This window comes from Scylla paramamosain, chromosome 6, assembly GCF_035594125.1.
Source record: "Scylla paramamosain isolate STU-SP2022 chromosome 6, ASM3559412v1, whole genome shotgun sequence".
Lineage (NCBI taxonomy): Eukaryota > Metazoa > Arthropoda > Malacostraca > Decapoda > Portunidae > Scylla > Scylla paramamosain.
The window spans coordinates 34,534,497-34,551,394 of record NC_087156.1 but is presented as its reverse complement, the minus strand read 5'-3'; the positions used below and the strand labels follow the sequence as shown (position 1 = coordinate 34,551,394).

Sequence of the window (16,898 nt, the reverse complement as noted above, 5' to 3'; positions counted from 1 at the left end):
ACTATATGCAGATCTCATAAGGCATGAAATCACAGAGTAAGGTTGGTGAGAGGTAAATATGATTAATTTTAGCTTTGTCATCTTCACTGCAGTATAGTGTAGACATCCAAGGTTTCTGATGAATATGAATTGTGGAATCTGATGAGGATTTTTAACATTGGACCAAAGACTGACTTGAAAAAGAGGGACTGATATGAATGTTGAAAGGAAATCTCTGTTTGAATAATAATAGAAATGGAATGGCCATCAACATTAAGCAATATTATGGAATATCTGTGTATCCAAGGCTTCTCTCTATAGCAACAGGATCATAATAATCATAGAGCTGTAGAAGTGAACTCTGAAGAAATTCTCATTCAGTAGTGTGGACTGTCATAGTATGGGAAGGAGAGGGATTGGCTTGGATTGCCAGTCATGGAGGGACTACAGTGGTTACGAAAGAGTTTGAGTTCACAGATATTACTTGTTGAGGCAAATATGTATAGGCCAGACAGCAAGAAGCAGGATAGATCTGCCAATTTCAAAGGTAACCACTAATGAAAACATTAAATTTTCTTGCAGTCATAATCAGGATGTCAGATAAATGGTATGATACCCATGTCACACACACACACACACACACACACATGTATTATGATTGGGGTATATTCCTGAAAACATTATTTAATAAATCTTAAATATTTTCTACTATGGTATCTGTAGAGATGTATGTTCCTGGACTTTGAAGGTAAATGAAGTGGTACATGGAAGAGATTGAAAAAGACTAAAGGTTCATGCACACCAGGATGTGCATTGAAGGCATGAGTCTGAATTACAGAATTCAAGTTTTGGAGAGGTACTCTTCTTGTAATTGATTATTTTATTTTATTAATGTATTGTTACAAGTTATAACAGACTTTTTTCCCAAAGGGCATAATAGCTTGTGAAATTAGAATTGCTGAATGAATGAGTACCTTTAGCTATTAAAACAATATACAGTACATTCTAGTACAATTATGTGAAGGGAAAAGAAACTGATGAGATATTTATAGGTAAAACGTGAGTTATGCTATGGTAAAGACTAGTCACTGTACCTTAGAAGGTAAGATGCAAATTAATATTTGTAAATACAGTATATATATATATATATATATATATATATATATATATATATATATATATATATATATATATATATATATATATATATATATATATATATATATATATATATATATATATATATAATCCTTAAAGTGAGGGATGTTAGTCTTGTGTACAGAATATAAAATATAGAATACTGTGGTAGTCACTTGTGTAGCATAGTGGAAATATCAAAAGATCATCAGTTTCTAGTGTTTGAGAATCTGTAAAACCTGGATGTCTCATGGTATCAAAAAAACTATATATACAGGAACACTAAAGAAGTTGTGAAAACTAAGAATAAAGTAAGATGTATATAAAACATGGGCATGATAATTCTGCCATGGTCATCTCCTTTAGGGACTTAAGAGTGAACAGAGTGAACTAAGAAAAGTTTCAAACTTCAATCACTGTATGATTAAGGAATTATACTCCAAACATGATATATATATATATATATATATATATATATATATATATATATATATATATATATATATATATATATATATATATATATATATATATATATATATATATATATCAGCTTGAATGAAATTTGCATAATGGTTTCTCAGCCCTTTTCATACTTTAAGATAGAGGATTAGAGTTTGCATTATACGCCATAGCACCATACAAAATCTTTTTCTTAAATAAGGGCACATATAATACTTGGGCATGACAACATGTATAGTTTAGCAACATTTAATAAGCAGTTGACAAACACTAACTCTAGATCTATTTCTCATTGACTTGGGTGGCTGCTGTGACAAGCTGCTCTGTTAGGCAATGCATGTTGTGTCTTATATCCTCTCCTTATTGTCATTTTTTCACCCATATTTTCCTGGGGCAGGATCCAGCTGTGCAGCGGCAGCGAGCCCTCCGCCAACACTCCTTTTTCCAGCTCCACATCCACCTCAAGCGCGGCCAAGACCTGGTTGCCCGTGACGCCTGCGGTAAGCTCCTCCCCCAATACTCGTCCTACCAGTCAGGAGAAACTACGAGAGCAGGTAGTGACCAACCTTATGTTTGTCCTGTGTATTGCTCCTCTATGACCTAACAAGTCAGCGTGCACCTCAGACAACCAGTGCAGCATGGATGTCCTCTCACCCTAACACATCAGGAGCACACTCCTCTCTTCTGGTGCCCCAACCTTTCTGACACATCAGGGCCTCACTGTCTCTCCACCTTGTAGTCGAGCTAACTTACAGTTGCAGTAGAAGGTATTATTACTTGCTAGGACACAGATGACTTCCTGACACAAAACCTCCTAGTGTATGACTTTGCATGTCTTCCAGCATTGTGGTTTGGTTGCCCAATTTCCATGCATTTGAATGTATTTCTTTTGATGTATGAGTTAATGTACAATTAGTGAATAGTATATCTTTAGATGATTGTAACTCTAAATAACATAGTTTTGTTTCATCTCTGTGATGTTGGTTGGTTTTGAAATATGTGTAGTATCCCAGCCATGGCAACACATGAATGCTTTCATTAATCTCCCATACTGAAGTTGTCATTCTTGACTTATAGTTTTTATCCTAAAAATCATTAGGTGTTATATTCTAAAAGATAATGGTTTATGAATAATTGCTTATGGAATGTGTCTTATTGTAACACATTGTAATAGGAAACCCTACTTTTCTCCACTTCTGATTTATTGTGCAAGTGCCAGGTCATGTAGCTCATGGATCAGAAAATCCTGCACACTGACAGGTTGTTAGTACTTGTCATTTAGAGATGAGGACTGTGATGGATACTAGGAGAATGCAGTGGGTCATGTAGAAGAATAACATGAAGATCTGTTATGTAGAAAATAATCAAATAATTAAAGTTGGTGAGCATGTAATTTAGACTGGTAGATAGCAGGTATTTGCTGCAAGTTTATTTTTTAATGTTTTTTATTTTTAAGTACTGAGTGAAGTGGCATTACATGGATAGCAGGCAGGACATGTGGGAGTAAGGAGTGGCAGCAAGCCTAAGGGAAAACATGAGATAGGAAAATATTAAGGGCAATTGGAAAGACCAGAGATGGAAGGTATTAAAAGGAAGTCTTGAGTACATATATGCATGAAACTGTTCTCTCTGTATGTACCATAAGTAACTGTGTATGTACCATAAGTAACTGTAAACTTGACAGAACACCAAAAATAATGCATGTGTTGTAGGATAACTGGATCACAGTATTAGGAAGGGTGAGGGAACTTGAAGTATGTCAAAAGTAAGAGTTGAAGTGAGGTGGCAAGAGCAAGACAAAGAAAGCTGCAGATTAGATTGACAAATTGTGTAACGGATAAATGAAGAGCAAAGCTGAAGAAAGTGGGAGGGACATTTGCTGATAAGGAGTGGAGGGAGATGATAAGAAATGCAATATATGTTTACATGGACTGACAAGAATGAGCTATGATAAATTATGTGATGATGATGGTTATTTTATGATAATTTACATTACTGTAGCTTGTTAGTAAATTTGGTGGCTGCCAGGAGCACAATAGACAGATGAGGTATAATTTTGTATCATAACACACAAATGTTTCATTACCTTTATCTGTTTGACTGAACTAAGGATGCTCATATGATATTTCAGTATTAACACACAGCTAAGTGAGGCTTAGGAATTTCATAGTATTTGCCAACTGAGTCAAGTCAGATTACTATTTAGAATTATTTGCTAATTTAAGCATTCTTGTTTGTATGAGGCACAGTCTGACAGCTTTGAGCAGTTATCAGTAAGAAGTAAAGAAATATGATCATTAATTTTTTTGTGGCACCCACTGCAATACTGAAGCTTCTGAAAGAGTTTTGTTTGATTTTTGTTTTGTTTGCTTGCTTAATCCTCAACACCAAAGTGTTTTTGATAAAAGTAGTCAAGTGGTGCATCATGAAGACATTATCAGGTCAGCTGACAGCTGGAGATAAGGGCCTTTGCTGGAGTATATTTGCTCTAGAAAAAAAAGTTTTTTCAATTGCATATTTTCAAATCCCTCCTGAATCAGAGGTCGGTATTTAACAAGACAGACAACCTGATGAGCATACCTCAGCTTGAGTACATGAAATGCATGAATTAAATTGCCTGTACCAGTGCATGTTGTGTAGTTATGTCAGACCTCTGAATTATTTAACACCCAGTCTTGCATGAAATAAATATCTTTAAGGTTCTGATTTATAAAGTTTTCAGTTTAAAATGTGTCATTTTAATTTATTATTCAAGCTTTATTCATATTATTTTTTAATTGTGAATGCAATGCAGTCTTAAATGTTTTCTAAAGTTTTAATACAATAAAGTGAACATGACTGGTGATACATTCCATTCCATAATTTTTCTAAATGTTAACTCAAGTATTTTGGGTCAGAAATCATGCATATTTTTGCTTATCCCCAAGCTTCATCTTTGATATGTGGCTTTTTATCTGGATTGTTGTTCTGGTCATATTTCTACTCCCTCTAAAAATGTGTATGAATGTGAATTACAAATTAAATATAAATTTAGGTATGTGACGCTTTATCAAGCACCCAAGATGTACCAGGTAAAGTCTTGCTTAAACAGAACTCATTCATGTTAAATGATAGTTTGAATGTAGATTAATGGGGGGAATATATCCTGAGGAGTTAAGAAGACATTCTTCAGGCTTAGTTTGTAACTCAGTATCTTCATATTTTTTATGTATTGAGCATGTGCAACAGAAATCAGTAAAGCTTTCAATGCTTATTGTTGAATGACTGGTTTCTTATATAAAACAAATATAGTGGTTGGTTTGCAATCATGACATGAAATTTATCTTCCTTGTGTTAGTATATGAGGCAAGACAAATGATGAGTGGTACAAGAAAATGTTTCTGAACAACATGATAAAGTGCAGCTCACATGTGACATGTCGTCCTTCATCTAACAGATTATTAGTCTTTTGAGAATAACAGCTTTCTGAGTGAGTGAAAATGAACACCTGACATGTTTCATGGTCCAGTCATTCTGTCCAGAGGTTTATTTCCCATCACTGATACAGAAAATTATACAATAAAGGGTCACATACTTGTACAGTTTCCTTGTGCTGGCTTTATAATCCATGCATTTAATATTCTCTAACACGTTCTTCAGCTCCCTTCCATTATTTCTCTTTCAGCACATGACCTCAGACTACATAATTTACCTTTTTTGTTACTTAATATTTATTGTACCTGTCACAATCTGACCTTTCAATAACCTCCCTGCAGGCACCAGCGATCCCTACGTGAAATTCAAGGTTGCAGGGAAGCTTGCCTACAAATCCAAGACAGTATACAAAGATCTGAATCCCACATGGGATGAATCCTTCACTGTGGGCATAGAGGATCCCTTTGAGCCCGTAACAGTAAAGGTGAGAGCTCTTGAAGTGAGCAGCATAATGGTTCAGTTGATTTTAGTGTGTGATAAAACTGAGGATTAATGAAAGAAAGCTGGGGCAAGGATTAAGAAAGATGCAAAGAAACTGTAGTAAAAGGAAAAGGTAAAAATCAAAGCACCATTTAGATTTGTACACTAGACTGAAAACATAACATACTAATTATCTACAAACAGTGAAAGCAAATATGTGGAATATTAGACTAATTTGAATATTTCATATTGATTCTTTTGTATTTGAAGGCATTGGGAATATTATCACTGAGATTCTTTCAAGGATGAGTTTACCTATAGACAGTGGTATGGTTATGCATTAAAAAATTATTAGATTGTTCAAAGTGACTGGCATGAAACAGTATAAATTTAACCACACAAATCAGTTAAACATCTTTGTGATTTTTTTATTTTATGTATAATTTATACAGATTAATTAGACAGTCCTTAATTGAGTCCTTACAGAGATGTATCATAGCATCTGACAGAAAGAGCCCTGAATTCAAAATTATTTTATTTTGAATGAAGTGGAAAATAAAGGTGTTCATTTTTTATACTAAAACCTAGGCAATGATAGATGTAAGCTGTCCCATTAGGTTAGGAGGGTTTTTATGGGTCCACATTGAAGCAACTTAGCAGAAAGAACTGCCACACTTGCTCTGTTGAAAATAGGAGTTAAATTGAAACACCAAATGATTACGTTATTAATACAGGTTGTTTTAGTATAAGTAGGAAAGATCTAAAATAATGGATGTCATATAGTGATGCTGTCATGACTTGTGATTACACTCACTATTCCCGGCCATGAGGAGCCTCCTGATGCTGCCTCTCCACAGGTGTTTGACTATGACTGGGGTCTGCAGGATGACTTCATGGGTTTGGCTACCATTGACCTCACCACACTCGATCTTGACAAGTAAGTTACCTTTTAACATCAAGTATCCCTTACTAGAGGTAATATGAATTTCTTGTATCCATACATTTGTTATACTTTCACTGATAGGCACACCATTGATGTTGAAAACAAGTTCTTAAAATTTTTTGGCTTGTTTTTCTAAGTACTGGACATTTGAAAATAGTAAAGAAAAAATGTTGAAAAAGATGCCAGTGATGTCAGAGTGTACCCTTTTATGAAAGGGGATATATTTATGGGCCTTAAATAATTCTTACCAGCTGAATTTTTCCAAGACCGGATAGATACAAAAATTTCAGAAGAAAATTTAGTGACCTTAAAATTTCTTCATATAAATTTGGATGAGACTTGTTGCTACAGGTTTCATATATTTTTTTCAAAAAGCCACACAAATGATTAAAAGAAAGCTTCTAAATATTTTCTGCCCTTTTTAAAGCAAATTAATTACTTAAATATTTTTATTTCGTTGATAGCTCCATTGTTCTTATAGAACAGCTTTTACATACGAATTGAAATTTTATCGAACCTAATCACATAACATTTTGAGGCAACGTACTTTTTTATCACAGCCATCTGTCCCTGGTAGAAGTGAGGTGGTGCCTAACATGTGTGAACATACATACAGCAGACTTTTCTCAAACAAGTAGATTGTCACATTATAATAATTTATGTAGGATTGTAACATCTGCGTATCAATTTATTCTATGTATGGTGGCAGGTGTACAGCCGTGGAGCTGCCCCTCTCTGAGCCCCGCAAGGCGTCCCCGCCCTACATGGGCAAGCTGTACATGAGCCTCACGCTGCAACCAAAGACCCAGGAGGAAAAAGAACAGGTAGGTGAAGCTTTCCTCTCAGTGCCCTGTGCCAGAAAGAACAGCAACAGACATGTATACGTGAGTGTTCTGATTTTGTTTTTATGAAAAGTATATGTTTGCAAATGTTAATTTTTCTAGATAGCAATAAGAAAGTGAATTACAGAGGACACATATTATCCTCTAGGGAGTTTGCAAAGTTAGTTTTCATAGATATCAATGAAATGTGAATGCAGTGGGTATGAAGAGAATTTGATAAGGTAAGTATAAATTATTTATTTATATGTATATATGTATATTTATTTAGCTATTTATTTCTTTGTACATATGTTGTGTTAATATTCTCAGCACAGTTTGCATTAAAAGATGTATGCTGACTCTGCAGTTGGTATACTGTCAAAATGAATGTCAAGAAATTATCAAAGCATAAATATGGTATTTTGCTTCATTCCTGAGCATAAAAGTCATATTAAATTACAATTGCTGCAACACACTGGGAGAATAACGAATATAGTTGTATTCTGAAAGCAACAGCTGGAGATACACAGTAGATTTAATATATAAATTAAAAGAGAGAGAGAGAGAGAGAGAGAGAGAGAGAGAGAGAGAGAGAGAGAGAGAGAGAGAGAGAGAGAGAGAGAGAGAGAGAGAGAGAGGTATACAATATGATGAAAAGTGTTTACCATTCTGCTATAGTGATCTCTCTTGTACAGTGTTGACATGTGATCCTGTTATGCTGCCATGAAACACTTTTTTTTCTTTTTTGTGCTAATTAGCGTTAGTCACGAGTGGTATCCTTTCCAGTTAATAGTATGCCGGAGAGTGCCACACACTATTTAATTAGGTATAAATTATTGTGGGATGCATGGTTATGTGTGTGTGTGTGTGTGTGTGTGTGCATACATTTGTTATACTTTCACTGATAGGCACACCAGTGATGTTGAAAACAAGTTCAACACGTTTAACACTCATAAGTGTTAAGTGGAGGATTCTAATGAAAAAAAAGTGTTGAAATGTGGATGTATATATATCTATAAACTAGGAATTGTACTATGACAAAAGAAAACTTACTATGTACTCTGCTGGACCAACCTTTTGACCATTGTTTTGGGACTGGCACTTTAGTGGGGCTTTCCTATTGCTCTTTTTGTTGCCTTGGTCAGTGCCCTTCTTACATGAAAAAAAAAAAGTCGCGAGACAGGGAGGGCGTACCCAGACAGACCTGGAACTGTACGTCATATAAATTGGTGTGGGGGGAGGTGCCCTTGGGTGTTGCGTGGTGCGGGTGGGGGGTGATTCGGTAACAGATGCGTGTTTGGGGAGCGGATGAGGCAAGGCTGAGGGGACGGGGTGGCGGTGAGTCTCATCACGGGTAATGGTGGCGTGCGCTGTTGGTAGGAGTGAGGTGGGATGGAGGCACGGGTGTTCCAAGGACTCGTTAGGATGATGTTCCGGATGGCCTTGACTCCATGGACTCCACCACCTTACGTAGTCTGATATATGGGGATGGGTTTTGGGATTCAGTACTGTTGGTGTCTGAACTCTTATGTATATAGTTGAGTTGCAGCCTGCAGGACCGAGAGTCTTGACCGCTTCATACAGTTTACGATAGTTATGAACCGCTTAAACAACGAGATATTCTGCGCGTTCAGATAGCGAGATTACTGATGCGTTCAAACATTAGAAAGAGTACCGTGGCGACGCGTTCAGACAGAGAGAATACTCGTGTTCAAAGAATCGGCGAAAGCTTTGACAACAAGTTAAAGCTATTAGGAAGAGTATGGACGTGTTCAAGAGTTAGCGAGGCTTAAGATGCATTTCAGGTTGGGGAATTAAGAACGCTTTGTAACAGTTAGCGAGGGTCCCGACGGGTTCAGTTATCGAGTCCCGTGTTTGGACCGCTCTGTTAAAAGTTGTGCGCGAACTTTTGGCTCTTGTGAGAAAATCCTGCTGCTAATGAAGGGTCAGAAGTTGGGAAAAATAAGGAGACTGCTACAGGCCAACTGATCTATACAACACCGCGCCCGAGCACTTCAAACTTACCGGATGTCATCATCTGTAAATTTTGTCTAACCTCTTCCTGAAGTTATCTGTCCTGCCGTCTATTGCTTCATGAACGTCACACATTTATTTATTTTTTTTCACCCTCTCATTTATAGATCTTTTTACGAACCAGTTTTTGCCTGTATCTCTTACGTTGGAATTTGTCCATCTTGTAAATAATCTGTACACGTCTAACTTCTTCCCTAACTGAAAAAAAAAGAACGAAGCAAAACTGAATGATATTTCCTTTGTTTTGTCACGAGTGAAAAAATAACATTCACGTGAAAAAAAAAAAAATAAGAAAATTGCTTGGTAAGAGAATTTTGCACATGTGAGGTCAGGAGTTATCTTGTTAAGGGGGAAGGGAACGAGCAGACTCTTGACTCCAGCCTCACGGGGGGACGCTGACCTAAGGAATGGTTCGGGAGCAGTGAGGTGGTCATATTTCCCACTTCACTGCGGCACTAAGGCCGAAAACTTGGGGAAGGGACTGTCACGTTCTTTTGTTGCTCCGAAGGGATGGACAACCTGCCTCTCTCTCTCTCTCTCTCTCTCTCTCTCTCTCTCTCTCTCTCTCTCTCTCTCTCTCTCTCTCTCTCTCTCTCTCTCTCTCTCTCTCTCTCTCTCTCTCGTACAGAAGGAAAGAGTCGAGTTTCTTACGAGGTCTGACTCCACCATTTCGTGTCAGGAGCAGCTTTAAGTCAAGGTTACGGCCCTTATGTTTGATGTAGTGCTCCTGGGCTGCCTTTTGCACGCCTGTTTGAGCGCCGTGACATATTTAACTCCTCTTCCAGGAAAGAAAAGGTAATTCAACTATGTACATTGCCAGGGAATATGTAGTCGATTTGTATAGTTGTTTTCCTCCCATATCTCTCTCTCTCTCTCTCTCTCTCTCTCTCTCTCTCTCTCTCTCTCTCTCTCTCTCTCTCTCTCTCTCTCTCTCCTTTATCATATTATTCATCTCCCGTGTTTTCTCTATATTCTCTCCTCCATTGAACACACACACACACACACACACACACACACACACACACACACACACACACACACACACACACACACACACACACACAGTACACATTAATTAAAACACCAAAATAAATTCCTTCCCTCTGACACATACGCATACACTAAGCAAGTTTTTTTTTTTTTTTTTTTTTAATTTGTGAATAGTAACTAGTTATTACGGAGCTTAAAAGTTTAGACTCATTTATGGATGGAGATGATAGGTGGGTATACAGGGATTGCCACGTGTAGGCCTGTTGGAGAGCGGAGAGCATCGGAAGGAACTGCTTATTAAGAAGAGTGGAGGGAGTGAGAGCAAGAGAAAGACAGGAAGCTAAGTTTATGGACACAGTGCTGGAAGGAGTGGGAGGTTGACGGAGAGCTGTGGACCTGGGCAGACTGCTAGAAGGCAGAGGAAGGTGGAGATCCATGGTCGCTAATGTCCTCTGACTGGCATCCCGGTAAACAACAAAGGTCTGATGGTTTCTTGCAGCGTCCCTTTTCTTGTGTTTCTAAATGTACAGCTGGCCGATCAGTCTTCCTAGCAATGTGTACAGGTGTGACCAGGTAAGATTCAGTACTCTATCTCCCTTAAGCCGGGTACAGACTCGCGGACAAGGAAACCGAGGCTGTGGTGTGCGATGGCGATCCATGTTTCAAAGTGTGGAAATGTTGAATGCGTAACCGAACCTCAGCGCGCCTCAAATATTCACGCACCCCACCTTTAATGTTACGCGCTGGACCGCACCACTGGCGGCACGGGAGTGAGCTGCGGTGAGTAACATCTATTTTTACCTGGACGTTACGCTGTTTCATTACGAGAGCCCGTTCGCAGTGGCTCTTTTTGTTGCGTGATGAAGTTAATGTAATGGTGTGTGTGTGTGTGTGTGTGTGTGTGTGTGTGTGTGTGTGTGTGTGTGTGTGTGTGTGTGTGTGTGTGTGTGTGTGTGTGTGTGTGTGTATACCTGCCTGTAAGTGTGACATTGGCGAAAGTTGTGATGATTGTTGTCCCCCACCGCCCCCCCCCCTTATACACACACACACACACACACACACACACACACACACACGCACACACACCATTACATTAACTTCATCACGCAACAAAAAAGAGCCACTGCGAATGGGCTCACACACACAGAAAGCTTAATATTGAAATTTGGTATTGTATGAAAGTTACGGTATAACAATGCTACTTCATATTTCCCATTTACTCACAAACTTTATTTTTCACCATATCTGTATTGCTAAGAGCGCCCGAACTATGTCTGTCTCAGTTTTCATTCTAAGTGTGTTCGAGCAGTCTGTCTGCTTCCGTCCCTTATCAAAATTGTAACCCAAAGGAAGTCGACTTTTGGCTGGGTTGGCATTAAAAAAAAAATTATATCAAAATTTAGTTCTATATTATGTTGGTATAAAAAAATGTAAAATTAGTAAAATCTGACCTGTTAATTTCCTATAAAGCACAAGTTAACACAAGCTTTGCCCAACCGGACCAACCTGTATCAGCATGACTTAAACAAGTAAGTGTGCATTCTTCATTAAAAGTATCAAAATCTTTCAAGATCTAACTCCCCTTGTAATTTCTGGCACCTAGCCAAAAACACCTCCAAAAACTTTGCTTCTTCATCTTTCCTTTCATTATTTCAACCTGATGGCACCACTACCATCTCATATATTTCTTAAATTGAACTCTTCACTCAAATCGTTGCTAAAAACTCTACCTTAGATGATTCAGGGCTTGGTCCCTCTCCTCCACCCTCTGACTACTTCATGCTACCTATTAAGATCTTTCGCAATGATGTTTTCCATGCCCTCGGTAGCCTTAACCCTCAGAAAGCTTACGAACCTGATGGGATCGCTCCCATTGTTCTCTGAAACTAAGCCTCCGTGCTTGTACCTTGCCTAGTCAAATTCTTCCAGCTCTGTCTATCAATATCTGCATTTCCTTCTTGCTGAAAGTTTCCCTAAATTTAGCCTGTTCCTAAAAAGGGTGGCCATTCTAATCCCTCAAACTATTGTCCTATTGCTTTAATATCTTGCCTCTCTAAAGTTTTGAATTTATCCTCAACAGGAAGATTCTTAAACATCTATCACTTCACAACCTTCTATCTGATTGCCAGTATGGGTTCCGTCAAGGCCGCTCTACTGGTGATCTGGCTTTCTTTACTGAGTCTTGGTCATCCTCTTCTAGGATTTTAGTGAAACCTTTGCTGTTGGCTTAGGCATATCAAAAGCTTTTGATAGAGTCTGGCACAAAGCTTTGATTTCAAAACTATCCTCCTACGGCTTCTATCCTTCTCTCTGTAACTTCATCTCAAGTTTCCTTTCTGACCATTTTATTGTTGCTGTGGTAGACAGTCACTGTTCTTCTAAATCTATTAACAGTGGTGTTCCTCAGGGTTCTGTCCTGTCACCCACTCTCTTCCTATTATTCATTGATGATCTTCTAAACCAAACATCTTATCCTATCCACTCCTACGCTGATGATACCACCCTGCACTTTTCCATGTCTTTTTGTAGATCTCCAACCCTACAGGAATTCAATAGTTCTGGCAGGGAAGCCACAGAACGCCTGACTTCTGAACCCTCTAAAATTTTTGATTAGGGCAGAGCAAACTTAGTCTTGTTCAATGCCTCAAAAACTCAATTCCTCCATCTATCAACTTGACACAACCTTCCCGACAACTATCCCCTCTTCTTCAATGACACTCGACTGTCCTCCTCTTCTACACTGAACATCCTCGGTCTGCTCCTTACTTATAATCAAAACTGGAAACTCAACATCTCATCTCTAGCTAAAACAGCCTCTGTGAAATTCTGACTCGTCTCCGCCAGTTTTTCTCACCCTCCTCCATAGCAGCAAACTCTGTACAGGGGTCTTATCCGTCCATGTATGGAGTATGCTTCACATGTCTGGGGGGTTTCCACTCATACCGCTCTTTTAGACAGGGTGGAATCAAAAGTTTTTCGTCGCATCAACTCCTCTCCTCTAACTGACTGTTTTCAGCCTCTCTCATCTTCTCAGTGTTGCATCTCTTGCTATCTTCTACTGTTATTTTCATGCCAACTGCTCTTTTAATCTTGTTAACTGCATGCATCCACTCCTCTTGCGGCATCGCTGCATAAGACTCTTCTTTCTCTCACCTCCTATTCTGTCCACCTCTCTAATGCAAGAGTTAACCATTATTCTCAATCATTCATTCCCTTCTCTGGTAAACTCTGGAACTCCCTGCCTGCTTCTGTATTTCCTTCTTCCTATGACTTGAACTCTTTCAGGAGTGATGTTTCAACACATTTATCCTGTAATTTTTGACGATCGGCACCTCAGTGGACCTTCTTTTTTTATTATTATATTTTTGTTGCTCTTGGCCGTTGCCCCTCCTACATGAAAAAAAAAAAAAAATTCAAAGCTTTTGTTTCACTCAAAATTACTTTTTAATTGCTTATTTAAACTGATTTACATATAAATATGAAGAATAAAGAAAAATAAATAAACCCCAAAACAATAAAACACAAAGAAAAACCCCACTGTTTTTTTTTTCGATCCTGACTTTTTGGGGATAACACCAATACCATTCAGCGCTGACTGATCGAAAACCTATAATGGGGAATAGTAAGAAATTCATAAAAGTGTGTCTTACATCTGATGTTCAATAGTATAAAAATTTTCTCTCTCTCTCTCTCTCTCTCTCTCTCTCTCTCTCTCTCTCTCTCTCTCTCTCTCTCTCTCTGTTCCCGGTATTCTTCTTCGTGGGTATGTAATTATCGAGCTAAGTTTTTCTTGCCTCCCCTTCCCACCTGTCTCCTCCCTTCGCAATCATTGTAAAGAACGAAGATACGGAGAAGTGAGGAACGTGCTGTTGTTGGAGAGCCAGCACGTGTACAAGGAGACGTAATCATACGCCAGCTTGATGTAAACAAGGTCAAAGTATTTTTCTTCTCGCATAGAGCTACATAAAGGAATACATTACGAAACAAAGCCACTGTATATCCTGTTGCTGGTGTATGGAATCAAGCCTTAAGGTGCCGCACGTACAGGAATTGTTTTCATCGATTTATATTGAATGGAAGCTGTTAAAATAATTTGTTTATTTTGTAGGAGGTGATCAAGGGATAAGGTTATAATAATGATGATCTACTACTGCTACTACTACTACTACTACTACTACTACTACTACTACTACTACTACTACTACTATATTCATGTACCATATTAGCGGGTTCTTCTATCAACTCTGGCATTTCACTTATCAACCCACGTACGGTACATACCTAATGCATTTTCAGACTGTTTTAGAAAGAAAAAAAATACAGCGTTTGAAGGTTGCATAGCATTCTACCAGTTCTTAAAGCTTCAACATCTCATCTGTTCGAATTATGTTGGGGGAAAAATGCGTATGAAAGTTAAACAACGTATCTAAGGAGAAATCCATTATAGCCACACTAATTTCTGAAGTTGTAAAGCTACGTACTCGAACTGTCTGAAGGAGGAGGGAGAGGAGAGATAACTGGGGTTTGAAATTTGCACAGCGGATCACTCTCAAAGTTCCATCGCAGTTAGTAATTTCTCAAAGCCACGGAAACACAAAACAGTCCAGTCCCATACGTGCGTTTTCAGGCCACTCGGCAAGCCTGGACCGCCGCTGAGTCACGCTGCAGAAGAGGCACCGTAATGAAATAAGTAGTAGACCTTTATGGGATGCGTCCACCAGCCCGCCCTGCACCTGAGGCCGGGCTGTAATTGCTACTCCCGCCCCTGTTCTCCCGCCGCCATTATCCTTGTTAATTGCATCTCGAGGATGTGAATTAATGGAAGGCTTAAACGTGATTTATTGGGTCACTATGCACCCCCCGTCTTGATTCAAGGTCAGGATATAAGGGGGATGTAGTTATTATATTTACTGCTACTGCTGCTGGTGCTAATAATAGTAATAATAATAATAATAATAATAATAATAATAATAATAATAATAATACCAGTACTGTTCTTTTATTTACATATACTTCACCACCATCACCACTGCTACTGCTGGTGCTGGTAATAGTAATAATAATAATAGTATTAATAATAATAATAGTAATAATAATAATGATAATAATAATAATAATAATAATAATAATAATAACAACACTGCCCTATACATACGGTATACTTCACCACCACTGCTTCCTCCGCCGCTGCTCCTGCTGGTGCTTTTACCGCCACCACCGCCAGTATTATTACCACAGGCGACACGTTAATTTCATCACCAGACCGTACGTTGCAGTTCCCCTCACATAACCACCCTTCGGCACACGCTTTCTAACATTTTCACAGCAATCCTTCCTTTATTCCCTCCCACCGTGCCGTCTGTATTGTAGAGTGATTCCCGTGCTGCCTCTCATCCCCTGCCGTTGGGACGTTTTTAAGGGGATTATCGTGGCGTGGAGGATAACAGTGGATGACGCAGACTGCAGGCGAAGGTGCTGACGGAGGTTTATAATTGGCGTTGCATTGACGTGGCCTTCTGAGATAATCGGTTCACGTCCTACCATGTGACTGTTGCCTTGCCAGCGCGTCTCATGAAGGTGACGCGAGGCACGGGTGGTCGTAAGTCAGCGTAGTGCTGCTGTTCGTAAGTCGAGTAATCTATCGCTTTTCCGCTGTGTTGAGCGTTTTCTCTCGATCTTAAGTCCTCAGAGCTGTTGAGAGTCTATCGGTTATCAAGTGTTTTGTGAAGAGATTGTCAATAGATCAGAGGACGTGTGGTTAAGGGAAGGGCGGGACACAATGGGAGGTGGTGCCGTGCGTGACTCGACTGTCCCCCATGACTGTACGAGTGTCTGTTGGATTGTCTGCCGTATCATGTAATGAAGGAAGAAAAATGCCCGAAATTCTTGTAAAGGAAATATGGCGGGAGAACACGGCATATTCGTTAGGATAAGTAGCATTTTGTGATATTTTGCTGGAATGATTAAAAATTTGATTGTTAGATTTTCTAAGCAAATGCGCTCAGTACTATATTGTTGTTGTTGTTTTATGTATTTTTTTCCTAGCTCAGATTTTGTTTACATTAATCTTTTCAAGTAACATTTATTCCTGTAACATTTATTCCAATGACTTATTTCCTTTCTGGGATATTTTTTTTCCCTAAGACACTTATTTCTGTATCATTTATCCAGTAAGTTGCTGCTCTTATGACATTCTTTTCCAGCGACATTTACTGCTTGTGCAACTATGTACGCTTGTCACTTTACTTTTAACTTTTTTTTTTTCCGTCATGCGTCATCTGCTCGTGTCGTAAAGATGCTTGGTGTAGTACTTGAGTAATTAAACGCAGTGCAGTATACCCAGCATGGCTCTGCGTGTACACAGTTGAGCGCAGCTGTGGCAGTAAGGACACTTGATTATTGATGCAAGCTGTCCAGTACGCATCACCCTAAAAGGATAGGTCTTCCTTTTTAGACGAGAGTAAAAATTCTGCTGGCGTGTTTGAGCGGTAGTGAAAGCAAGGAAGCATAAGAATCTAGCTCCCTTGGGTGAAAGATTCAGTGGCCGCTCACATGCCTTGGCTTGCTTTGTGGTCTGTTCACGTCACCCACACACACACACAGGTTTGGCTCTCCTTAATCAGTATGGGTAGTAATAG

At 38.8% G+C, this 16,898-nt stretch overlaps 1 protein-coding gene across 9 annotated transcripts in view; it reads left to right on the top strand.

Moving 5' to 3' along the window:
- The window catches only part of LOC135101648 (multiple C2 and transmembrane domain-containing protein 1-like), a 169,976-nt gene extending 162,236 nt beyond the window's left edge, over positions 1 to 7,740 (top strand). For 2 of the 9 annotated variants that reach the window (XM_064005935.1, XM_064005939.1), the window contains 4 exons: positions 1,976 to 2,132; positions 5,334 to 5,476; positions 6,330 to 6,409; positions 7,125 to 7,734. In XM_064005935.1, coding sequence (XP_063862005.1) covers positions 1,976 to 2,132; positions 5,334 to 5,476; positions 6,330 to 6,409; positions 7,125 to 7,326 — 582 coding nt within the window. In that variant the 3' untranslated portion in view covers positions 7,327 to 7,734. Of the gene's footprint in view, positions 1 to 1,975; positions 2,133 to 5,333; positions 5,477 to 6,329; positions 6,410 to 7,124 lie in introns of all 9 variants that reach the window. The other 7 variants (XM_064005932.1, XM_064005937.1, XM_064005934.1 and 4 more) reach the window with 6 other exon arrangements.
- Positions 7,741 to 16,898: the final 9,158 nt, after the last annotated feature.